Source organism: Zonotrichia albicollis, chromosome 2 (genome assembly GCF_047830755.1).
Source record: "Zonotrichia albicollis isolate bZonAlb1 chromosome 2, bZonAlb1.hap1, whole genome shotgun sequence".
Classification (NCBI taxonomy): Eukaryota; Metazoa; Chordata; class Aves; order Passeriformes; family Passerellidae; genus Zonotrichia; species Zonotrichia albicollis.
Window position 1 is genome coordinate 115,175,249 of NC_133820.1, and position 27,018 is coordinate 115,202,266.

The window sequence follows — 27,018 nt, forward strand, 5'->3', positions numbered from 1 at the left end:
GCTACAGCCTGACATGGAAATGCTGCCTGTGCCAGCAGGGACACATTGGGAAGAAGTTAAACAGCAGCAGCTCAAGTCAGATATTCCAGCAGCTGGAGTTCAGAGATGCATGGAGGGGTCTCATGGGAATTTGGAGCTGCAAGACCTGCATGAAACCTTGTTCCTCAGAGTCCATGCTTGTATTCCAGGAGACCCAGGTAGCAGGGGAGCCAGCAGATCCAGTGAGCAAAGCCTCACTACAAGAACAAATCAATGAGCTGAGGTTAATGATGAGGGGTGTGAGGAGTGACCTGACCACAGTCATTAAGTATCTCCCCAAGAAGGCACTGAACTTCTCAGCGACAGAGAAAATTAAGGTGCTCCAGGGGCTGTAGCAAGAAGATCAAACTACAAATAAAGCAGAACAGTTTTAATAACAAAGGTGATTAACCACTGCAGCCACTTAGGAAGAGAGTGGGAACTGAATTTCTAATCCCTGTAAAGTCTGCAGGGAAATTCAGAAGGGCCTCCCAAAAGGCAGTGGTAGCTCAGGATGAAGATGAAGGTTTGCATCACTGTCCAAACATCAAAAAAAATCCCCAATGTAACCTTAAATCCAAGGCATGTAGAATCATGTAACTGTAGAAGGGTGTGGGTTGGAAGGGACCTTAAAGACCACAGTTCCAACCCCTTCAGAAATGGGACTGAGTGCTGGGATTGTGCATTTAGTGGGAGCTGAACCCCAGTGCCTCAAGGACTTGCCATTCCCTGCCTGGGCACAGGCAGATGCATTACCTGTCCCCTTGGCCATGCTAATGAGTCCTGACTCCTGCCAAGGCTTAATTAGCTTGGGCCAAGGCCAGATGCAGCACTGGCTGGTGCCTGGCTCCATCTCACTCTGCCTGGGCATATCAGCATGACAGACCAGCTTGGCTGTAGCCAGCAATCTGATTCTGTTCAAAATCCTGGGCAAAGACTGGTGGGAATCCCATCCTGTCCTTCAGCTGCTCCCTGGCCAAGTCAGCCCTGGAAACAGCCACCTGACAGGGAGGTGCAGGGAAGGGTCTCTGCTGCATCCCTCTGTATGCCCTTCCCAGCACTGCACATGTTCCTTCTCAACCCTTTACAGCAATGAACGAGAGGTCAAACACCTGGGGTGAGAAATTTCATAAAAACTGATGGGGAGTAACACAACCGCCAATAATTCCTGCAGCTATCTCAGCTAAGATAATAATGGTAATAAAAGTAATAAACTTCTGCTTTGGGGCATGGAGTGACCACTCACAGGGTCAAGCACGTTCAGGGTCCAAAGACAGTGGGGTTAAGTGCTGCCTTGTTCCCCTCCCCTCTGCAGCAGGATGCCAGAGTTTATGGATAAATACTCAAAGCAACTCCAGGGATATAAAGCATCCCTTAAAAAACTACCGTAAAGTCAGAGCTTAGATTCAGCACGTGATCTCTGTCAGAAGATGCTGAACATCATATTTAGGAATAAATTCTTTCCTATGAGGCTAGTGAGGCACTGGCACAGGTTGCCAAGAAAAGTTGTGCCTGAAAGGCCAGGCTAGAATTGGGCTTAGAGTGACCTGGTCTAATGGAAGGTGTCCCTGTCCGTGTCAGGGGGTTGGAATGAGATGGGCTTTAAGGACTCTTCTAAGCCAAACTGTTCCACCCTCACTAGTCAGCAGCTTAAACAGATCAACAGAGTGAAGAGGTGTAAATGCTTTTCTACAAGCAGCCTGAAAATGATGAGCTATTCCAGCACAGAGCACCCTTGAAGTTAGGAAAAACTTAAAAAATCTGGATATCTCTAGGGAAGGGACACCAGTCCCTAGGTTCTACCACTGGGGCTGCAGGAAGCTCTCTCAGGCTGTCCAGTGCAGTGTTCAGCTTCAGCAGTAGAACAGAAGCCCCATCCTGGGCCAAAGCAGAACATCAGTACCAGTTCCAAGGATGAAAATCTCAGCTAGGAAAGCCACAGAAGCACCCTTCTCCTTGGAGTCTGCACTGCCAAAGCAGCTGCTGGCCACGCTGACCGCTCTTCATTGTCACCCAAGCATGAAATCCATGCTCTGCCTCTGGGAAAGCTGCCCCCTTCCTTCCTCCTGGCATAAATAAATAAATAAATAAATAAATAAATAAATAAATAAATAAATAAATAAATAAATACCAGGAGGGAGGTCACACTGCTGCGCTGAAATCTCATTATGACACTCAGCCCCAATGTCCAGAACAAGAGCCTGATGATGATGACGCTGGGGCCTTCTTCTGTGGAGCTGTTCCTGGCATTGCTGCCGTGCTCTCGCTTTATTTCGTCCATCTGTAACAGTGTGACTGCAGCCCTGCGTCTCCAAGAGGCCCTTCAGCCCGCTATTGAACTGATAAATTCACTGTATTACTTTACACAAATCAATACCCCAGCAGTTATCAGCACTTGATGTGACTGAAATTGGTTTCAGCCAATTTGTGAGTGTAATAAATGTCCATTTATCAAATCAATTCATTCTGCGGGGCTCCTCGGCCCGTCCGGGTTTGGGGTACCGCAGGGCGAAGGCTCTGGGGCCAAACCCATCCTGGGATCACTGCTTCCATCCAGGTACTGCACTGCTGCTCCAGGGTCTGCAGCATTCCCAAAGAAGCTCTCTTCCAGCCCTGCTGCTGGTGGCTCAGGCTTATGGAACCCCAAATTAGATCAAAGCTGTGTCCTTGCAAAGTTTCACCTGACCTGCAGGCAGCAACACACACCAAAAAACAGCCCTCATAAAGGATCCTATATTGTCCAAAATAACCCCAGTTTCCTTTGGACCAGAGCAGGATGATAGTCCTTCTCATCTATTTCCCTACAGTTTTGAAACACTGACTGATTTTCAATATCATAGCTGCTAAAATTGGGAATTTTATCATTAAAACATAGATTTTCCTGCACTACCCTTCCTTCAAAATCCTGAAGAATAAACAACACTCTTCCTTCCTTGCTCCTTATTCAACTTCAGGAAGAGCTGGAACAGATTGCTTCAACTATCAAGGTTTATTCCCTCTGGAAAGGGGAAGTGGTGGGTTTGAACCACCCTACATCAAAGTGAGTACTAACCAGCAAACATGGTATATCCATATAAAAAAATATATTCTTTACCTGGCATAATATTTAGGATATTAGACCAAAAAAAATTACACATATATATATATTTGGGAAAAATGCCTCCTTTAGCTTATAACTTCAGAGAGGAGATGTTGCTGATCCCTTCTGCCTCCTCATCTTCCAGTGAAAAGGCAAAGCAGCCCTAATCAGATCCAGAGCTCAACCATTTATGGAAGTGCCTGGAAACACAACCCTAAGCCTTTTAGCTGCTCATTTGTATGTACCAGTTAGAGAACCCCAGCAGTTCCTGAGATGGCAGCAATGACCTGCCTGTTTCTGATGTCAGGAGATGGAATATTTAATGGATATTTTGTTAAGATGAACTGAAGATCTACAGTTCACTCAAGGGGGTGGCCAAGCTGCCTCCCACTATCAACCAGTCAGGCACCAGGAGAAACCTTGCATGCTGGGAGATGCCCAGTCACCATCAGTTAACCATCATCCACCTTCTCCCAGTCCTGTCCTGCTCCACATATCAGAAAAGAGTGCTGCAGGGCTTGGATACATCCTATGGAGGCAATGGGAAAGGATTTTCCCTCTGGCAGTGATGCCATGCTGCTGGGGCTGTGGCTGCAGTGAGCTCTCCACCAGCGTTCCCGGTGCATCCCCTTGCAGGGGGTTGCTGGGATAACAGCTGGACTTGGTGATCTTAGAGGGTTTTTCTAAATTATTCCATAATTCTGTGACTCCATTCTATCCCCATTGCTCCAGACCTTGTGTTTCTAACCCCAGATCACACGTTCCCTTTGTATTCTGGCTAAGCCCCTCTGGAGACTGTTTGGATCATGCACCGAATGACGGATTAAATCCAATTATTCAATTAAGGCACCAGTTATAAATTAAACATATCAGGCAGGCTTGGTGGATCTGAAGATGTGGTGTGTGGCAGGTCTGCTCACCAGCAAATGGCAGTGGTGAGAACAGAGTGGAGGGATGCAGGGTCCACAAAGCAGCAGGAAAACCAGCTGGGCACAAAATAAATAGCAAAGATAGAGAGAAAGTGCTTGAGAGAGAAAGTCCTGTCCTAAAATTCATCCTTCTGGACAGAAAACAAAAAGAAAAGAAAATGAAAAGAAAAACTGGACAGAAGGGAAGGGGGGGGGAGGAGGGGACAGAAAGTCTCCCACTACCTTTTGGTCCAATATCCTGAGGCTGTAGGGGTATCAAGCACATTCCCTATAATTCAATAAGAAAAACCTCCATAAAGGCAAGGACGTTAATGCGCAGAAACGCCACCTGTGTCAGGAACAGGCACTGCCCATTAATCACAGCTCCCCAATTAGCCGGGCTGCTGCCCCCAGGCACAGTCGTTCTCTGAACACACAGGGTGGCTGTTGTTTTTGCAGGAGTGTAGACTCCTTCCCAGCTCCTTCCCGGCTCCTTCTCAGCTCCCAGCCCACACTGGGCTCCTCTTTGTTAACTAAAAGCAAAGGGTTTGTGTTTCTGACAGCACGTTCCTTGTGATTCTGCCCTGGCCTCAACAGCTCTTATTTTGCTGTCCCATTTTCAGGAATTAACTGGGATGCACGGATGGGTCAGGAATTATTGACAGGATCCAGAGGTTTTGAACTGGCCAGTCAAACCCAGCCCAGATTGTCAGAGCCCTGATTACATAGAAGCGCAGAATGGTTTGTGTTGGGAGGGAGCTTCAAGCTCATCTCATTCCAACTCTCTGCCATAGGCAGGGACACCTTCCATATTGCTTGAAGTCCCATCCAACCTGGCTTTAAACACTTCCACGGATGGGGGATCCACTGTGAATTCTCCAGCAACCTTGCAAGGCAGCCTCAGATCAAGGCTTGAGGCACCAGCTTTCTCCCCAGTGGAGCAGGTGTGGAGGGCAGAGCTGGTAGCGTGTGAAGGGTCCTACCTGCCCCCACTGTGGCTATGGCATTCTCCTGACCAATGATGTGCTCCTTCAGCCGCTGCTCCAGTGGGAATCTCCGCCGCTCCTCCACCTCCCTCCTGCGCTGCTCCTCCTGGAACTGTGAAGGCAGGAAAACAGGGATCAGAGACTTGACAGAGCACTGGGTCACTACACAGATGTCAGAGCCCTGTATGGGGATCCCTCTCACATGGAGCCAGAGCATCCCCAGGGCAGATGCAGTTTGTCTGGATGCTCCAGCCCTAGCAAGAGGAAATTTCTGCATCTGTCATGGAATGGAAGTTGGGGTGAGTGGGAATAGGGATCCTGCTCTGCTGACGGGAAACCAGACCCTGTGCTACCTCTGTACTGGTGACAAAGAGGGAACAATGGCACTGCTCAACAGCTCTTAACCATTAGGTGCTGTTTATTTTGGGAGATAAAATCATGACTGTTCTACCTAGATTTGTCTTCCTACCCTCCAATCATTTCCTGTTCAAAGACTCCAACCAGATCCTGCAGGGATGGCAGAGTATCACTGTGCCTTACATCCAAGAGAGCTGAAGAGGGACTTTGGACAAGGGCATGGAGTGACAGGACAAGGGGGAATGGCTTCCCATTGAGGATTAGATGGGATATTGGGAAGAAATTATTTCCTGTGAGGGTGGTAAGGCTCTGGCACAGATTTCCCAGAGCAGCTGTGGCTGCACCATCCCAGGCAGTGTCCAAGGCAAGGTTGGATGGGGCCTGGATCAACTTGGTCTAGTGAAAGGTGTCCCTGCCCACAGCAGGGGGGTGAAATTAGGTGAGCTGTAAAGTCCCTTCCAACCCAAAACCTGTGATTCTAAGATCTTTAGAAAGGCTGCCACAACCTGAGCTTGGACATTCCCAACTGAGACTGCTGCCTTGGGAAGATCCATCCCCCAAAGGCAGACTCAGATGAAGACAGAACACAAAGATCCCATGGGGTTTGCCAAGTGAGTAACTGCACCCACAGAACAGTGTCCCTGTCATTGAATCCATCTCACTAAGGGGAAAAACCCTCAGCAAAGCCAGAAGGCAGGTGCCAAAGCTGCAGCAGGATCCAGCTGGAGCTGGAGTGGATAACCCCCAGCCAGGCTGCTGACATCTCTTGGGCTAGCAGCGATTCTGACAGAAGTTAAAAAATAATAAATAGTGAACAATCCAATTTTGGCCAGTGCTATCAGTCTCACGTGTACAAGAGATGCCATGAGCCCTGATCCTCACACAGAGCAATAACTTCCCTGCAGATCCCAGTGGAGCAGCTCTGGGACAGACATCCTGCCTGTGCCGATCCCCCCGGCACTGGGTACGACCTCACCATATGTCTGTGTCTGTAGGATCCTGACAAATCTTTTCTCTCTCCCTCCTCTCTGGCCTTTTGGAAGATGCAGGAATGTGATCAGTGATGTTAGGACACCCAATGATTCCCATGGGTTTATGGAGCGTGGGTAAGATGTGCAGGAAGAGAAGGAATACCCATGCTCTGCAATGCCCTCTCCCTCTGTCCTTGGAGAACTGACACAGTACAAGTCCTGTGCACAAGTACCATTTTCTGCTCAGGACCTGTTCTGGAGAGCCCTGCACTCACAGGCCAGCTACTCATTGGGCCAGAAAGTGCTAGCACAGCTCCTGGCTGGGTCATGCCGCTGGCCTGGAGCATCCTGAGCATCTCCCTTAGCTTGCACTGTACAGGGGACACCAGGACAAGCAAACCCACCAAGAAAAACGTATTTTAGATCCACTGGTGACAGAACCTCCAAGAAGAAGCCCCATTAATCCTGGAATTTACATAAGACACAAACTTCCACTCCTCTCTCATCTGCTCCCCTCTCCATACACATCTAGCTGCTCCCACCTTCTCACTTTGTGGTGTGCAGTGGTGTTGGTGGGGATTGTGTCCTCACCCTTCAGCAGATCTTCCCTTGTCCTGATGATCCTTGCCTGGCTCAGCATCAGCACTTAAGTGGAGCACAGTGGTGCTACCTGCTTGGAGAGCCATGCAGGGAGCACTGCTCTACTCTCATGTTGGAGGCAACCAGACTTCTGCACTCAACTGGGTTAAGAAGTTTTCCTGATGCAAGGCCAAAAGCATCAGAAATCTTAATTTTTAAAAAGAGAAGGACTCAATCTATGCTTTGGCAGATGATAACAGCTGTCTGCCTGTCACTGTGGGCATGGTAGTCACGGAGTCACAGAAGGATGATCTTAAGCAACCTTACAGACCATCCCATTCCAACCCCTTTGCCATGGGCAGGGACACCTTCCACTTAGACCTGGTTGCTCCAAGCCCCATCCAACCTGGCCTTGAACATTTCCAGGCATGGGGCAGCCACAGCTTCTCTGCACAATCTGTGTCAAGAGCCTCACCACCCTCACAGGGAAGAATTTCTTCCCAATATCCCATCTAACCCTGCCCTCTGGCAGTGTGAAACCCCTCCCCCTTGTCCTGTCCCCCCAGGTCCTTGTCCAGAGTCCCTCTCCAGCTCTGTTGCAGCCTCTTTAGGCACTGGCAGGGGCTCTAAGGTGTCCCTGGAACCTTCTCTTCTCCAGGCTGAACACCCCAACTCTCCCAGCCTGTCTCCAGAGCAGAGGGGCTCCAGCTCTCAGAGCATTTCCGTGGCCTCCTCTGGATTTGTTCCAGCAGCTCCACACCCTTCTGATGTTGGGAGCCCCAGGACTGGAGGCAGCTCTATAGGTGGGATCTCACCTGAGTGGAGCAGAGGGGCAAAATCCCCACCTCACCTACTGCCCATGCTGTGGGATCAGCCCAGGACACAGGGGGTTTCTGGACTGCCAGCACATGTTGTTTTAAGGAAGAAAAGTGGAGAATAAAATAACTGAACTCTTTAAGAGCAGGAGGGGTAGAATTATCTGCTGGGGTAAATGCTCTCTTGAGCCCAGCACCAATAAGGAAACCTGCCCTGAACAGTTTGAAACTTGCCTTGGTTTTTATGCTTAAGTAATAGTTGAAGGAGAGAAAGGAAATATATCTCTGGAGCTGTTCCTGAGGAAGATGATTGTACTTGTATATAAACCAGCAGACTGCCAAGCCAGCCTGTGATGAATATTCAGCTGGGGGGAAACTGGTGCTCCCGGGGTTTCATCCTCCCCAGCAGCCACATTCCACTGAGAGTCTTTGAGAATTTATTGCTCATTTTAATCACTGCTAGAGAATGAATAGGCAGAACTATTACGGGATGGACATATCCCATAGATTTTATTTACATATCCTTGTGACAGAATAACAAGGAGTTTTCATATGTATTTTTAATTTATTTTGATTTCCTTTATTCTTTAAAAAAAAAAAAAATCCAAACCAGAACTCTGTGTGTGCTTTTCCTGAGCTTAGACCACACTTGCCTAGTGTTGAGGACTCCTCAGCTGGTTTCCAGTGCTAAACAGTCTGAAGAAATTAAAATAAGCACTTCTGTATCTATGACTAAAAGGGAGGGAAAGCACTTGAAACTGGTGTCTTTCCTCTGTCCCTGGAGGGATAGCAGTGCCTGGACTGAGCTTGGCTCTTGCAAGTCTGTCTTTGCCATTCAGCTCCTCTTTGCACCCTATCAGACCCCTCTGGTGATCTCCCTGTCTTCATCAGTATCTGATAAAGGATTTTTAAGGAATATTTCAGCTAGGAAGAGCATACAGTTGCCCTTTCCCTTCTGGAAGCAGCAGTGTGAGACCTCCTGACCAGGAGCTGGTGTCCACTTCATCCCAGCCATCCCCTTTGATAGGCCTTTCCAAGAAAACAAGTCTCCAGCTGTGACTCACATGCTTCTTTTTCCATCCTGACCATCCTCAGGTTGCTGGTTTAAGCACATTTCACGAGAAAAATGTCTCTTTTGGTTATTTGAAAGTTGGCTCTTGGCTAATCTGGCCACAACCTTCCATGTGGAGTTTGGAACAGTAAAAGCTCATTTTAACCTTTCTTAAACCCACAAGAATTACCTCAAGATTTGTCTGGCCCTTCCTATGGAAGAACCCCTCTCCAGACCTGCACAAAGCTATCACAGCTTAGCTCATGTCCCTGACATCATCTGGGCTGATCAGTTTATATCCTGTTTTCCTTTAGTATTTCAAATTATTTTTTCTGTAAGGTGAAATACATAGTCACTCTTTGCAAGTTTTATGCCAAGGTTTGGTTCTGCGGGTGCTGTGCTCATGAACCTCTTCCCTTGGAGTGTTTTCTCATAAATGCAGCCATGCTTGAGAGGGATAATGGATAATGAAGCTGATGAACATGGAGGTACTCCAAGGACTGGATCACCTCTGCTCTGGAGACAGGCTGAGAGCTAGGGGTGCATACCCAGAGAAGGGCAGGCTCCAGGGAGACTTTAGAGCCCCTGCCAGGGCCTAAAAGGTCCCAGGAGAGCTGGAGAGTGACTGAATAAGGGTGTGGAGGGATAGGACAAGGAGGAATGGCTTCCCCCTGAAAGAGAGAGGGCAGCATTAGATGGGATATTGGGAAGAAATTCTTCCCTGTGAGGGTGGTGAGGCCCTGACACAGATTGCCTATAGAAGCTGTGGCTGTTCCATGCCTGGGAGTGTTCAAGGCCAGGTTGGATGGGGCTTGGAGCAACCAGGTCTAGTGGAAGGCGTCCGTGCCCATGGCAGTGGAGTGGAATGAGATGAACTTTAAGGTTTCTTCCTTCATGATTTTATGAAAACCTCTCAGAGCTGCCACAGTGACCACATACTGGCTACAAAAGCAGCCATCAGGACCAGAGAGGACAGCCATGGCAGCATTTCCTTTGCCAGGAAGGAGTATGGAGAGCCCCAGAGGAAAGATCACTCTGTTCCTACTAAGGACAGAGGTTTATTTAGCACTGGGGAATGTGGTTTTGAACTCCTGCCTGAGTGCTGACTTTAAGAGGAGAGCACAGACAGGGCAGCAGTTGACACCTGGTGGGTTTATTTCATGGTAATACCTCCTCAGAGCAGTAATTGACACAGTTTTAATTACCTTCATCCTCCACTTGTGGCAAGTTCTTAGCCTCAGGTCTATAGCATGCAAGTTTAAATTCCAAACCCATAGAACAAACACTGAGGTACACAATGTCAGAGGAACTTTGCAGCCAGGAACAAACTTGGTCCCCTTGTAGCTCAGCTCCTGCTCTTGTGGTCTGGTGACAAGGGAATGCCCCTTATCTGGGAGTGTCCTGCCCTAGCTGATCTGTGCTGCTTGGAGAGATGATGCTCAAAAGGCATCACAGGAGGGTTTGGGTTGGAAGTGATCCTTAAACTCACCCAGTTCCAACCCCTCCCATGGGCAGAGACATCTTCTACTAGACCAGGTTGCTCCAAACCCCATCCAGTCCGGCCTTGAACACTTACAGAGATGAGGCATCACTTGCCACTGCTGTGATGGCCTCTCCTACCCATTGATAATTCACTGAACAAGGCCTCTGCCCAGGAATTTTAAATCCCTGAGATCTAGCTGCAGATCTCTCATTGTCTAGTAGCCCACTACTCCACAAATGTACTGATTCCTGGCATTTTTATTGGAACTATGATGGCAAGTGTGTTTCTTTTCCTTCTTTAAAGCAAATGGGACATGGAGGCTGAAGGGATGAGATCCCACCATGGAAATGGGTGCCTTCTAACTTAGGTTGGTGCACATGAACACCTGGATCTCAGGCCATAGCTGGACTCTGATTCTCAGCCCAGTCTGATCGACAGACAGTTTCAGAAAATACAGTAAAAACAGGCTCTGGATTTTACTGCATCCAGGGGTTACAGAGCAGCATTACTGATCCTGGGCAGGTCACTCCTGAGTGAGAAATGGTAACTTGGAAGAGGTGGGCACAGCCACAGTTAAAATACTACAGAAGTGGATGCTTTTCCTTATGCATCATGTTCTTAATTTTTACAGACTTCTTTTGGAAAAGGATGGAGCTGTAGGGGTGCTAAGGTGGCCTTCCATTGCTTGCACCCTAAAATCATAGAATCATAGAATGATTTGGGTTGGAAAAGGGCTTTCAGATCATCAAGTCCAGCTGCTCACCCAGCACTGCCAAAGCCACCACTAACCCATGTCCCCACATGCCACATCCACATGACATCTTTGAATTTGTTCCTGTAGTGGGAAAGGAAACCCAAACTGGCCAGAATCTCAGGCTCACCTTTGCCTCTGATGCTCTCAGAAGGTTCATGACCTCCCCTTCACGGGCGTAATCCAGGGGTGTGTGTCCCATTTCATTCTTCTGCAGGGGGTTGGCACCTGACAGCACAAGAAATGAGTAAGATCGGGAGCTCATAGTTCAGTCTTGGGGAAGAAGGAGCAGGAAGCACATCCTCTCTGTGTCCCCTCCTAACCTTTGCTCTGGAGAGTGTCTGGATCAGAAAGACAGAATGTACAAGCAGCAGTTACAAGCATGGATCTCCAGGGAGGAAGAAAAGGGCTTGTCACTGCTAACAGCTGGCTTGTCAGCCAAGAGCTGCTGTGCAGGCATGAGAGAACATGGTCACCAGAAGGAAATACAGTCTCACAAAAGCACCCACTCTCAGTCCTGTGGGAGCCACATGGGACCATTACAGCTTCAATTGGATATAGTGCCTGTGTCAGCGGGAGCTGAAGCTGGAGCTGGCTGTTGCCTGTGGACCAGCTGCTCCACCGAGCCCCTGGAGCACTTCTGGGGGAAAATCACACCCTTCCTTGCAGTATAATTAAAAAAACCCCAAAACCAACAAACCCCAGAGACTGAGCTAGACTGAGTTGGATGGGCACCCCACAGAAACACACACGCATGGAGAGAGCTCTCCCTCCTAGATACACTGGGTTGCAGAAGAGAATTCCGTATCAAACTGGTCTGGTTGCAGTGATGGGAAGTACAGGGAGGGAAACTCGGTGATATCAGGAGACAGGAGTAAAGGCAATAGCCAGAGGGGCAAACAAGGTCTCGGGATTCATCTCTGACTCTCAGTATCTCAGGAGCTGTCTCTAAGGCAGAGACTTGTCACTAACACCGGTGCACTCCATGACCCCACAGCAGCTCCTAACTGCTAGAGTTTATGAGAATGAATCTTCAAATTGGTCCCAAACTCCCCAAACTGGTGCTGAAACTGACCCTCCCACTAGTCATCAAGCCTTGGAAAGCAATCTGGTGGAGGAAGACCCCATAACTGTGCTCAGCAGTTCTGGGATGACTTCTATTCCAATCCTTCCACTGCAATTCTGTGCAATGTGCCCCTGCCTGAGCAGGGGAGTTGGTCCAGATGACTCCACTGATGTCCCTTCCAGCCTGAATCATTCTGTGACCCTGCTGAAAACATGGGAGTGAGACAAGTACCTTGTCAGAGGCAGACCAGGCTGCTTCTGTGCCATGAGACAGTGTAAAGCACAAGGAGTGCTCAGTAAGGGCAAGCAGCAATCAGAACAGATGAATGAAGCAAGGGGAGTTGGTGGGAGCAGAGCCGCAGAGATTAGCCATTCCCAGGCTTTGGCATCAAGGAACTATATTTGCTTACAGAATGAAAAATGTGCTCCATAAACATTTGACATGGACTAATTTCTATGGCAAGCCTTGTCTTCACAAATAAAGACCATGATCAAGACAGGTGAGATTACACACTGCTGGGGCTGGCTGCTCCATATACATTAAAGAGACAGTCCTCCCACGACACCCCCCCCCCCCCCCCACACACACACAAAACCCACCTGGGTCTGTCAGTGACCAGTGGGGCACGTTCCTGACTTCTCCAAATGATGACATACTCGAGGCTAGGCGTGCTTTCATTTCTGATGGAGGGCTTGTTTGGCTTTGCCCTGGATCTATCAATAATGGCTCTCCAATATTGGCCTAATCCCCCTGTTAATGGCTTTGACGACTTGACTAATTGCTGCAATAATTGATAGAACCCGACTCCTATAACTGGTCGATTCCAACCTCGAGTACCGGCAGCAATAAAATATTATGCTGCCATAAATAACAGTATCACTTGGCTTGCTAATAGAAGGTAAAAGTGGCCACTGGTCTGTCGGTGCCCTGGCTGACCCCACTCCACATCCCCACCTCCTCTCCTGCCCTCTCCCACCCTGTGCCACAGGCTGCAGCAGTATCCAAGGGGACGTCAACCTTCCGCGACTTAATAGAAGGCAATTTGTCACCTCCCACTCGCTGTCTGTAACTGGAGATGGACACCTGGGCAGCACCTCAGGCTGTATGAGCCCGTGGCCTCCTCCCACCCTCCATGCTCATATTAGAAGGCCCTGGCTGATAATATTTGATAAATAGCGTGGGGGTTCTCTCCCTGCACCCGCCCCGCATTGTGGCGCTGCAGCAGCTGCAGAAGGTCACTCATTGGGGAAATATGTTTCTGTCAGTGGGATCGAAAAAAGTTTAGTGGAGTGACAGGCCTCAATTTTTCAAATTTTATTAACTCCATCCTCTTAACAATTTGTCTTGAATTCCTTCAGATTCTGGATAACTGTCAATAGAGCTGGCGACACAGCGGATACTGGTACTTAGGTCCCCCACTGCTGTCAGCGTAGGGATGGGGATGGCAGGAGGAGGGAGAGATGGCAGGGGGATAAGGAGGATGCCAAAGGGCACAGACAGAACCTGGAGAAACATCTCAGTGATGCTCCCTGTGTCCTCGGCAGCCCCAAGACCCTGCTCTTGTCACTCCATCCTGTCAGGGCAGAACACTAGCAGATCTGAGCTCTGCAGGCAGAGCAAGGTTCACACTTCTAACAGACAGGACAGGGCACACAGTGGCATTGGAGTCTCATAGGGACAACCAGAGAATGACACTGCTCCGAAGAGGGGACAGATCACAGCTTGAGAAAGCCCCAATTACTGGCACAAGGAAAGGACCTTGAGGACCTTGTTTCACAGCCCAGCCAGATGGTGTGAAACCTCCTGTTCCTGGGCACACCCACAGGCAGCCTCTGTCCGAGTGTTTGGGTCCTGAGCTCTTCCCAGCAGTGGGTGTGGAGACAGAGAACTGGCATGATACACCCCCAGTCTGATGCCACTGGGCAGCAGCAGTGGCCTGTGGTGACCTGTGTTATGGAAAGACAAGATGCCAAAATGTTCAATGTCTCCCATCTTCCTTCTCTGGTGTCCAGAAGGTACAATATGGTGGAGGTGGAAACTGAGGGCTTGTGCAAGTCTCTGGCACAGAAGACTACACTGCTTCAGTCACCAAAGTCAGGGAAAGCCATTCTCCCACTACAAAGCCATTCAATAGGGACAGAATCACAGACCATTTTAGGTATGAAAAGTTCTCTGAAACCATTGAGTCCAACCATAGCCCCAGCACAGCTAGGGCCACCACTAACCCATGCCCCCAAGTGCCACAACTACCATGGCCATCCCTTTCAGGGATGGGGACTCCACCATTGCTTTGGGCAGCTTGTGCCAGGGCTGGACAACCCTTCAAGGGAAGGAATTTTCCCCATAACCAAGGTAAACCTCCCCTGGCACAATTTGAGGCCATTTCCTCTTGTCCTGTCCATCACTTGTTATTTCAGAGTAGATACAAATCCCTACCTACATAATACAGCCACTGCATAAAGCCACTCTCCCCAGTATAAGGCTGTTCTCCCCATATGAAGTCACTTTCCCCACTATAAAACCATTCATAGAATCACAGAATTGCTGAGTGGTTTGAGTCCAAAGAGACCATAAAGGCCATTTATTTCCTACCCTCCTGCCCTGAACAGGGATGCCATTCTCCCCAGTATAAAGCCATTGAATCAGTACAAAGCCATTCTCTCCAGTATAAAGCCATTTTCTCCAGTATAAAGCTATTCTCTCCAATATAGAACCCCAGCACTGAGCTTGTCCTGAGTGGAGGGTCTGAGCACACTTGGCTCCTGGCAGGACAGGTACAGGCAAGGTCTGGGTACAGGCAGCAAGGATGAACCTTGAGGGCACTTCTCTCTGCTTCTCTGCTCCCCTTCTCTCTCCTCCTGCACCAGGAGTACCTCAAGATTTTAACCAGGCTCTGTGAGCACCCATTCTGCCTAGGTCACTGCCTTGGACCCATCCTGTGCTCCAGCACACTGAGGGGACTTGGGGAGCATCCCTTTCCCTGCAGCAGACTCTGCTGGATCCAATATCCCAAAAGTGAATGGGAAATAAACTCTTTTTTTCTGTTGAAGGGCACAAAATCTCAGAAAGAGGAGCCTGGAAGTACCAAAGCCATGGTGGTTGCTGCTGTGGGTGCTGGAAATGGACACAGGGAGCAGCCATCACCCTAGACCAGGATGTCCCCACGTGGAACATCTACACATCTGTTAAGTTCCTGCAGGGATGGGGACTCCACCACTGCCCTGGGCAGCCTGTGCCACAGCTGGACAACACTTTCAGGGAAGAAATTTCCTCTAATATTAAACCTAAACTACCCCTGGTGCAACTTGAGGCCGTTTCTTCTTGTCCTGTCACTTGTTGCCTGTGAGAACCTGGCTACAACCTCCTTTTGAGTAGTAGTAGAGACTGAGAAGGTCACACCTGAACCTCCAATTTTACCATGAGGGGCACAAAACTGATGCCAAGATCTGAGGTGTGACCTCACCAGTGCCTGGTACAGGGATCAGTCACTGTCCTGGTCCTGCTGGCCACACTATTGGTGACACAAGCCAAGATCCCCTTGGTCCTGTTGTCCACCTGGGCACACACACTGCACCTACAGCAGCTCCAGTTCCACCACATCAAGTACTGCCTAACACACAGCCCTGGGCTGGCAGCAGCCCTCACAGAGCTCTAGAGAACAAAATCGGTGCTCCCTTGGTCCTTGGCCTCACTCTCAAAGCACAAGAAGTCTTTCCAACCTAAATCTGTCCAGCCAGATTGGATGGGTCTTAAAGCAACCTGTTCTAGTGGAAGGTGTTCCTGCCCATGGTGGGAGGTTGGAACTGGATGATCTTACGGTCCCTTCCAAATCATTATGTGATTCTGTGAAGGAAGGATTCAGACTTAACTAAGAATTAGACATTTCTGGAGTACAGTTTACATGGAAAAGCAGATACCCAGAGGTCTGAGATGAAGGTCAGATGCTGACAAGGGCAGGTAGCAACCAGCAAGGAGAGGTCCTCTTGGAGGTGCAGCTTAACCAGGGCTCCCAAACCTTGTGAACCAGACTGAACACAAATCTTTATGTACTTGGACAGACACAATAGTCTCAGGACCAGGATGTATAAGCTGGAACAGAGGCAAAGGGGGAGACTGGTCGAAGTAGCATGTAAACTGGACTGCAGGAAAGGACTGAGCCCCACCGGTGGAGTGGTGAGGTCAGCTGTTAAAGACTGGAAACAAAATGAAGGTAAGAAAGGCAATTGTATGAGCCAGTGACACAGGATTAAATGAATGAAATGCCCTGACCAAACAGGGAAAATACAGCATGAAGGTCACTCCTCTGAGACACTGAAGGGCACTGCAACACACAGAAAACTAGCTCAGGGACTGCAAGGATAAAGAGCAAAACACCAACAAATTGTTAAACTGGTGGAAACCAGAGACTAAGAGCTCTGGCAGTCAGAAAGCTTCCAAGACAAGGTGCAAGCTTCAATTCAGCCTTGGACAAAGCAAAAGGCTTTCTCCAAACCTCAGCTCCTAAGTATCACACTGCAATGGGACACATGTTCATGCCGAACTTCCTCACCAGAAAATCCAGCAAAGAATCCATTGCCAAGGAGCTTTGTACCACAAGGGGAAAACGTGGATCTTGCCCAAAAGAAAGCAGCAGCCCACCAGCAGATAACTGTCAGAAACATAGATGTAAAGACTGAAGAAACCCATAATATTTATTAAAGTCCTTAACATGTGAAGAGTTAGGACCTTCTCCTAAAGGGAGAAACCACACCATCATCCTTCCAAACCCAGGGTGGATGAAGAAAATCCAATGAAGTATTTGCTCTGGCAAATTAAATGTAAAAAACCCACAGGTAAAAAAGAATTTAAAAGAAGCCCCTTCTTTAGGAATGAAAGCTAGGAGCCTTATTAGAAGCTGGAAATCAGCCTGAGATGGTGAGTTTCCATAAGTGATAAAGATCAAGGCCAGGGTGGACAGAACTTGGAGCAACCTGATCTATTGAGAGGTGTCCTGTCCATGGTGAGGGTTTGTAACAACACGAGCCTGAAGATCGCTTCCAATCCAAAACTGTTCTCTGATTCTATGGCAAATGGGAAAGTTGCAATAAAGAAATAGGGCAAGAATTAATAAATGTCTTAAATGTGTGCACCTTTCACTTTGGCTTTATTGGAGCCTGAGTGTAATTTGGTCTACACCTACCTGACAACTGCATGTGAAAAAAATCCACCTGACTCCTGACTCTTGTTTTGTAAGGTAAGAGAGAGGAAACTACAAAATCATATTCTTCCTATATATCCATCACCCTTTCTCCCTATACCCACGTGTGCAGAGCTCTTAAGATCATTCCAAACATGTTGTCACTGACAAGTTTGTCCCAGAAACACTTCAAGAGGGATCTGTTTACTCCCCTGTCCTAAGGGAAAACTATTCCTAAGTGCTTCAACACAGACAGAAATGTGCTGGCACTTTGGACTCTTATTGCTCTCACCACAGTGGGATGCTGGATGCCTCGATGCTGGGATATGATTGGTTTCTAAATCCCAGTTTCATAGGATTTTAATTACTGGTCTGGCATGGCAGGGAGTGGAACTGGCTGCGGTCAGACGAAGGATCGATACGCCGGCCCAGAACATATTGAGCCTCGGCACTCGCAGATGCTATTGCACTATTTAATCATCTTTTGCAAAATTTACAGTGCAACAGAAGGAATCAATACGGAATTTATCCCATTCCCTTGTAAATATGAGCATGGAGAGGGAGAGAGATGTCAGGCACTCTGGCATGACAGCTGGTCAGGGCAGCAAACCTCCATCACAGACCAGCCAGGACAGCTACCATGCCTGTGACTCACCAAAAAGGGCCCAGCCAGCCACTGGGACGTGCATTCCTGGGACAGCTGCACCCACAGAGGCTGCATTTGTAGGCTCTGACCTGCTTGTAAGCTAAACCTTGTCCCAGCCACTCTAAAGGAAAAACAAGAGGAAACCACACAGGTTGTGCAGAGCCTTACTCAGCACAGAGTGGTTTACAGAGTCTGTCATAGAGTCATAGAATAGTTTCATGGAATTTTCTGGCCTTGCCAGACCATCAAGTCCAACCACTCCCTCAGCACCAACCCATGTCCCCAAGTGCCACACCCACAAGGCCTTTAAATCCCTCCATGGATGGGAATTCCAACACTGCCCTGGGCAGCTTGTGCCAAGCCTGAACAACCCTTTTGGGGAAGAAAATTTCCCCATATCCAAACTAAACTTCCCCTGGCACAACTCGAGGCAGTTTCCTCTAATCCTGTTGCTTGTTACCTGGGAGAAGAGCCTGACCCCCACCTGACTCCACCCTCCTTTCAGGGAGTTGAAGAGAGGGAGGAGTTCTGCCCTGAGCTCTTTTTTACTGTGGTAACTGCTGACTGCAGCAAAACCTCAATGTTACTTTCTCTGGATGTGTTAAAACCAAAGCTCTCTCCTCTCTGGAAGTGGCTGCTGGGGACCTGAGAGCCTACTCTCTAGGGATATCCTTTACTCTCCCTCTGGAAGAATGGACCCTTTTAATCTGGGATGCAACAGAAAACACTCCAAGATATATTAAGCAGTAGTTAATAAGAAATTAATTGGGTTAAAAAAACCCAATTAATTAGAACCTGATTTTTCCAGAGAATACCATAAGCCCTTTTGCTTTCTGATGTCCAAAGCCCATCCCTTGCAATGCTGGCTCCATAATCTGTTTACCCATCACTCACTCTACTCACAAGATCTGCAATTACATTGGACTGAGGAGATGAGTGCACAACATTATGAACAAATGCACTGGGCTAAATTTACTAGCAAATCGAGTTCAGCAGACCAGCTTATTGCAGCTTCAGCTAAAATGTTTTCACAAATGTATGTTCATTTCTTTCTCTCTCTCTTTCACATCTAATTAGAGATGAGAGATTCCAAAATTGCTGAAGAGGACTTTTGGACAAGGGCAAGGAGTGACAGGACAAGGGGGAACGGCTTCCCATGGACAGAGGGCAGGGTTAGATTGGGTATCAGAAAGAAATTCTTCCATGTGAGGTTGGTGAGGCCCTGGTACAGGTTGCCTAGAGAAGCTGTGGCTGCCCCATCCCTGGAAATGTTCAAGGCCAGCTTGGATGGGGTTGGAGAAATCTAAATTAATGGATTTAATGGTGTCCCTGCCCAAGGCAGTGGGGTGGAATGAGAAGACCTTTAAGGTCCCTTACAACCCAAACCATTTTGTGCTCATGTGATCCCCCTGTGGATGAACTGTAGGAGGCATTTCCAATGCAGTAACAGCCTGGTCAGCCTGTGTGCTGGCTCTAGGAGGAGCTGGGAGCAGAGGGGATGATTCCTAAAGATGGGAAATAGAAAGCAGGGCAGTCAGGGATGAGGAGAGTACAGGAGAGAATGGGGAACATGTGGAGCCTGCTCAGGTTTGGCAGAAGGGCAGGTGTTGGTTTCTGCAGTGGTGATAGAGAGAGGGGAAGTCCCAGGAACTGGCATGGGTCAATCTCTGAAGGAACTGCTCTGTTTTTAGGCAAGGGTAGGAAATACAAGCCCCTACCCACCTATGTGCAGCACAGAACAGTGCACTGCCAAACAACCATGCAGAAACAACACTTCCACATGTCAGCAGATGACAGTTCAGACAACCCCTTGCTACATAGACAAACACACACACACCAAACACACCTAGAAAAAGCACTTGGAAATTAATTTTGAGATCCTAGAAAAATGGCAGCTGAGCTGCTACATGCCAGGGGAACCTTGCTTCTACGCTTCTTCCTGTGCTTGGTTTTTCAGGTGTATACATAAGCAAGTGCTCACAATATTCTGATTTTGCATTTTGTAAGCTCCAACCTAAGACGATTCCTGCAGCATCTTCTTCTGAGCTCTGTCTAGTGTAACTTTAATTTACTGAAAGGTTACCACAGCTATGACAACTCTTCCCAGCACAAGGCTGTGAAAAGGGGACAGTTTCTCATACTGGGAGAAGGACCATTTACCTGCAGGGCAAATCCCTGAGCAGCAGCAGTGCTGTCCCTAGCTCTGATTCACAGAATCACAAGATTGTTTGGGCTGAACAGACCTTAAAGCCCACCTCATACCAATCACCCTGCCATGGGCAGAGACACCTTCCACAATACCTGGTTGCTTCCAGACCTACCCAACCTGGCCTGGAACACTCCCAGGGATGGGGCAGCCACAGCTGCTCTGGGCAACCTGTGCCAGGGCCTCACCATCCTCACAGGGAAGAATTTCTTCCCAATATCCCATCTAATATCTAATATCCCTGACTTGTCCTGTGACTCCATGCACTTATCCAAAGTCCCTCTCCAGCTATTTTAGAGCCTTTTTAGGTACTGGCAGGTGCTCTAAATTTTTCCTGGAGCCTTCTGTTCTCCAAGGTGAACAACTCCAGCTCTCCTGGATTGTCTCCAGAGCAGAGGGGCTCCAGCCCTTGAACAGTCTCCATGACTCTGGACACATGAATCAGTGCCTCCCTGCATTTCAGCAACAGATTCTGGAGCAGAACTGTTTGTAGAAGGGAGGTTGATGTTGGCTATGCTCCACGGCAGGGTTACACCATTGCCAGAAAGCTGCACCTTTTAATACTGCTATATCACTTAAATACTGACATAATAAAAGCTCCCTCTAAAACAAGGGGATTTCTGTCACCAGCAAGCTGGTGACCCTGCCTGCCTTCCTCTGAGCTAAACACAAAGTCCCTGGAATCAATTGTGCCTGCAGTAGCAACTGGTGCACGGTGCGGATGCGAGCGCTCACCCACCCCTTCCCCAAACACCGACATTTACGGTGTCGCCTCAGGTCAGGGGACTGTGAAATGTCACCAACAACTGCCCGAAAGGACAACAGAGCTGCCACTTCATCTCGCGGTCTGCTGGGCACACACATGCTGACCAAAGGGCTGTAAGGTCCTGGAGGGGTCAAGCGAGTCACTGAATGGGCCACAAAAGGCCAGGGATGTGGGGTGAGGGGCAAGTGCAGGGGGCTTCCCTTAAAAACAACAGGGGGGTCGGGAAGTGGCTGGAGCAGAGAGGGGCTGGGCAGTTAATGGCTTTGGCCCCAGGGCAGAGCACCAGCCAGAGAAGTTAGAGTAAATGGAGAGTTAGTAAAAGGCAGGTGTAGGGAGGGATCAAGGGGAGCCTGTTCCATGTCAGCAACCAGGAGCCACCCTGTGTGTGCGATGTCAATGGCAGCACAGGGGCATTACCCTCACAAAGGGCTGAACGGGGCTTGATATCCACACCAAGACCCTTGGCCATGTATTCATCCCAGATTACACTGACCAGGAGGCAGGGATGCCCTGCTTTGGGAGGAGGGGAACACCTCCAGTGAATGCCCTGAAATCCTTCTATCATGCACCCATCAGGAAATCCAATTCCAGCACCCAAAACTGGCTGAAAGGGCAGGGAAGGGTCTGCTGTCACCCCAGCAGCTCAGAGACCACCTGACAGAAAGGTGAAGTTTATTACATTTAGCAAATAATCCTCATAAATCTGCACCGTAAACCATGACTGCAAAGGGTAAGTGGGTATTGTGGATGGTGAACACGGATTATTAATCTGAGGAACACTGTGAACTCAACCTTGGGAGGAGCTCCAATGGGAATGTCACCACTGCCAAATGGAGATTCCCACCGGTGTGTTGCTGTCTCCAGGATCTGAGCACTGGGATCATGCTCTACAAGACAAGGATTTCCGCTTGGAAATGAACTCTGAGGCTCTTGAGCAGGATCCAGAAGGATTTCTGTGGGGCTTGACTAAGAATGGAACAGTGATGAGTGAGCATCACATCTTCTGGCTAAATTCTGAATTTTTACTTTGATTTCACACAATCCTTCCATTTGTACCCAAACAAACACAGTCCCACAGATTGTTAAATGCTTTTTTTTCCAGAGATCCAAGGGAGTTCTTTCAAGCTGAGACACTTTGCTGCTAACAAAGAACTCTCTGTGGGCACCAGGCAGAGAAAGGGCCATTCACAGGGATGGCAGTGGCTCCAGGACAGACACAGAAATATCTCTGGAACATAAAGAACAGTTGCCTCTGTGAAGTGAGGCCTGGATTGGAAGGGTACTTGGAGAGCTAAGCAGGGCACAACTGGAGAAATAAGGTGGACTTACTCCTTACAATGATTTATTCAGGATGGAAAAATTCTTTAGGGCCAACTTCAGTTATTCACATCCATCTTTTACCTGTACTTAGGGTAACCAAGGAGCTGCCCTGGTACTTTCAATCAGCTGATAATATGTGCCATGCAAGGAGCCCTTCCAAGGCAGAAATGAGAAGCAGGTATCTTTGTAGAAAATGCTATTCCATGTGATTCTGCCCCACTCTGGTGAGAACCCACCTGCAGTGCTGCCTCTAGCTCTGGGGTCCAACAACAGAAGGATCTAGAAATGCTGGAGTGAGTCCAGAGAAGGCCACAGAGGTGCTTTGAGGGCTGAGCCCCTCTGCTCCAGAGACAGGCTGGGAGAGCTGGGAATGGTCAGTCCAAACCATTCTGTGATTCTATGATTCACACCATGACATTTGTCAAACACTCTCCAGCCTCCAGTACAGACTCTCTGCATTGATCTGTTCCCAATACTGCTGTGACAAGGACTTTTCCAGCCCTTCAACCCCACTCCCACTCTCTGTAACACTCCAGAGCCCCCTGCACTCTCCCACAAAGCCCTTCCAAGTCTGGGCATTCACAACCTATTGCTCAAGCAGGTAAAGCCTGCTCCACTCTGCTCTGCTCCTCCTGTGGGCATCCCTGCCACAGCTGTGGGATCCCAGAGGTCTTGTTGGGATACCTTCTGATCGTCAGTGCCCGTGGCCAAGTGACTGCAGAGCAGGGGCTGCTGGCCCATGGAACAGACATGCAGTCAGTCATATGCTCTGAGACCGTGCCAGGTTCTGTGTTCACACAATGCCCACACTGAGGGGGCTTCTATGTCAGAAAAATGCAGTGGACCCCACTTAGGGGGGGCAGTATTTTTGTCTGAAAACTTCCCAGTCACCATGTCCACACACTCCCACAGCTTCCTGAGCAGCTGCCTGCTTTTTCAGCTCTCTTCCCTGCAAGGAGCCCTGCCTTTGCAACAGATTTTCTTTCATTGGTTCCTTTGGTTTTGGGTTAATTTATGGCCAGGAGCTGGGCTCTAGTATCTGTAAGGCTCCCAGGGAAACTCTGACCTGGAGTTCAGTGCTACAGAATCTCATCCTTTCACTCTTATATTTCTATTTGTGAAAGATAATAAGTACATAATACAGATGAGTATCAAGGTTCAATGTTGCCACAATTAATTTTCCTCATCCCATCTGGGGACATTACCATCACAGATGGTACTTTCTATTATCTTTTTAGCTGCTTTCTTAAAGAATGAGCCTTATGAGACCATGTCATACCATTACATACTTGTGTGCTTCCCTAGAATTAACTTCTGAGATGTCCACATCACAAAGACTACAACATTTCTCAAATCTTTGCAAAAATCAGCATCTGGCCAACCAGACCCTAGTGAGCCTGTCTTTGTAGGGCCAGGCTGTGACAGGTGACCACTTTATGTTCCACCTGGCTGCTGGCAGCAGACACCTGAGGCAGGGACAGCATTGCTGTGGCTGGCTCATCTCCAGGTGACGCTGGGGACATTGCAGGAGGAGAGCTGTTGAAATTGCTGGAGGAGAAGGAATGCTGGGGACAAAGGACATCACATCTGGATGAAAGCAGAACTATAGACCAGCTTGGTGGTCTGGCACACTGAGCATGTGCAGGTACACACTAAGCAGATGCCAGCTCTGGAGAACAGCACAAGAGTCACAAATATCATCCCAGAAGGAACAGCAGGAGGGTACGTATAAAAACCCTTGCCAGGGCAGCACATTCCTGTTCTGTTGGCAAAGTGCTTCTTCTCATTCTGCTCAACTAGTGCTGAAAAGCTTTTTCCCCATGAAGACAGCTGAGCACTGAACAGGTTACCCAGGTGAGCATACAAGAGAAGATTCTGTGAGGAGAAGGGCCCTGTGATTTAACCAGGAGGACCAGTAACTGCATAATTCTGACCAATTCTCACAAGAGCTGCACTGCCCTGGTCCAACAGTACTTGAGTGTCCTCCATTCCATCTGGGTACCAGCACCTATCCTGTGCCCTGGCCACAGAGCAGATCCATTCTTGGTGTAGTGGGGACCTTTCCATTCCACAAAGGGACATGAGGGGTATGACAGATGGCTTGACTATATATAAATACTGCAGGTGGGAAATGAAAAAATACTAAACAGAGACCAGTCGGGGCATAGGGGGCACCCAGTCCAGCTTTGGAGCTCCCAACACTGGAAGGGTGTGGAGTTGCTGGAGTGAGGGCAGAGGAGGTCACAGAAACTCTCCAAGGGCTCTCCAAGGAGACAGCTGAGAGACTGGGAGGTGTTCAGCCTGGAGAAGGGAATGCTCCAGGGAGACCTTAGAGCACCTGCCAGTGTCTAAAGAGGCTCAAACAGAGCTGGAGAGTGCTCCAAGAGCCTGGAGTGACAGGACAAGGGGGAGTGGCATCCCATTGACAGAGGGCAGGGTTAGATGGGATATTGAGAAGAAATTCTGCCCTCTGAGGGTGCCAAGGCCCTGGCACAGGTTGCCTACAGAGGTTGTGACTGCCTCATCCCTGGAAGTGCTCCAGGCCAGGTTGGATGCAGCTTAGAGCAACCAGGTCTAGTAAAAGGTGTCCCTGCCCATGGCAGAGGGTTAGAAATGGATGATTTTTGAGGTTCCTTCCAACTCAAACCATTCCAGGATTCTATGATTCCCTGGATGTTTAACTGCAGGAGGAAAGGGAAAACTCAATGACTAAGGTGAGAAGAGCCACGAAAAGCACACGGAGAAAAACCACTGGAAATGAACGGGAACGCAGAAACTAAAAAGCAAAGAGATGAAAGCAAACAGCAATTCACACCAAATTGTGACAATGACAGAGTGTGGCCCGTGTCTGAACCTGACAGTTTTGTAGGATGGGCTGACTCAGAAGTGCTCCAGGCCCATGTGCTGGGTGGAACTACAAAACTCACCTGCATCCAGCAGCAGTTGGACTGTCAGGTAGTCATCAGCCAGAACGGCGTAGTGCAGAGCTGTGCAGCCCTTGAAGTTGGCTCGGACGTTGAGACGGTTGTTGAAGTCATCCTCCCGGGTGACAAGGACTGCAGGGCACAGAAAGTGAAAGCTCAGCTCACTGACAGAACTACAGAACTGCTCACGTGCAGCAGCAGCATGGACCCACCACCCCTCACCAGGCAGGAAGCTTCTTAAGGGCTTTGTGACCTCTTCTGGAACCACCAGGATCCCAGTGGGTGTTTCTGGTGGGCACTGCCCCCACTCCATTGAGCAGCATTAGAGATAAGGACAACGTGGTTTCCATGTATCCCAGTGACTGCCCACACAGTGCCCAGGCAGGGGAGGAGGTGGGTGGACAGCACCTGAGTGAAGACCTCAGCCTTTTCCCAGCCATTTATTGTAGGGTAACAGGATGGCTTGACTTGGAAGAGACCTTAAAGCTCATCTGGTTCTATCCCCCTGCCATATGCAGGGACACCTTCCACAAGACCAGGCTGCTCCAGGCTCTGTCCAGCCTGGTGTTGAACACTTCCAGGGATGGGGCAGTCACAGCTTCTCTGGGCAACCTGTGCCAGGGCCTTGCCACTCCCACAGGGCAGAATTTCTTCCCAACATCTAATCTAAACAATGTTTTTAGCAAACAGAAGGGAAGCTGTGACAGGAATGAATGCTGCCTCACTATGGCGTGACCTTTAAGCAAATTCCTGATTTTGAGAGTCTCCAGCACGTAAGTCCATGTGTCTCAGCAGGGCATGGCTCTAAATGAAGGGTCTGCAGCACCCCTGCTCTCCTGTGGCTGGTTTAAGGATCAGGCTTTAGAAAACCTGGATTTTAAACTCTTTGCTTTAGTCATCAGCAAAAAATATAAGAGAGAGTGACTTTTTACAGGGGCAGATAGTGACAGGACAAGTAGGAATGCCTTCAAACTGACAGTGGGCAGTGTAAGATTGAATATTGGGAAGAAAAACTTCCCTGTGAGGGTGGTGAGACAATGGCCCAGGTTGCCCAGAGGAAGGACCCATAAATACCCTGTCCCACCTTGGAGCATGAGTGATGGTGGAATTGGTGAATGCTGTCTCCATTCAAATGAACACCACCCACTGGTGGGCCAAATTCTGCTCCTGGAGGTGTGTCCAACTCCTTGGTGAAAGGGTCTGTACCCAAAACTCATCAGACCCAGATCCAGGGGCAGGGAGAGCTCCCAAGTGCTCTGAGCACCTCATACTGTACTATGGCAAAGCAAGCAGAGCTGGAAAACCGATGGGCTGCAGGAACTTCTTCACAGTCCCTCCTAAGAACCATCAAAAGATTTCTAGGAGATTTGAAAAGTTCCAAAGAGAGAAACACTGTGATGAATACCTGATGCTGTCCGAGCCCAGCATCTCCACTAATGAACCACAGTCCCTCCAGGAAGATCAATTAATGCCCTGGCTCCTTTCCTTCCCTGGGTCCTTTCTCCAAGCACACAGGGTGAGTATGTATATTTATTTGTCGTCATTTCCTACCCAGGGAGGAGCAGGATAATGAACTGCGTGCGTCAGGGAAGATGAATCTGAGATACTAGGGAGCAGCGCAGTAAAGAGATTAAAGTGTTATTATTGTTGGTTTTTTTCCCCCATGGTCCGTTGTGACAGCTCGGCCGTCATCTGTAAAAAATGTCTCTGAGAAAGATAATCATCGGAAACTCAATAAAGCGTCAGGGGAAGCCTCGTCCACCATCCATCACTGGGTGCCTGGAAATTTTCAGCCCTCTGTCTCCCTTCCTGCCATCCATATAAATGTCTGTAATATATTTTGTGCAGTGGTTGTGGAGCACACCCTCTCGATTTGGATGTTTTTATGAAAAAATATTTATACACGAAATATGTAA

The 27,018-nt window shown here is 48.8% G+C and overlaps 1 protein-coding gene across 1 annotated transcript in view; it reads right to left on the reverse strand.

Moving 5' to 3' along the window:
* Nucleotides 1-27,018, reverse strand: part of CLPB (ClpB family mitochondrial disaggregase) — a 74,617-nt gene that overhangs the window by 17,328 nt on the left and 30,271 nt on the right. The window contains exons 5-7 of the mRNA XM_005487151.4: nt 25,106-25,234; nt 11,129-11,226; nt 4,989-5,103 (exon numbers count right to left, since the gene is read on the reverse strand). Of these exons, the coding sequence (XP_005487208.2) occupies nt 4,989-5,103; nt 11,129-11,226; nt 25,106-25,234 (342 nt within the window). The remainder of the gene's footprint in view (nt 1-4,988; nt 5,104-11,128; nt 11,227-25,105; nt 25,235-27,018) is intronic.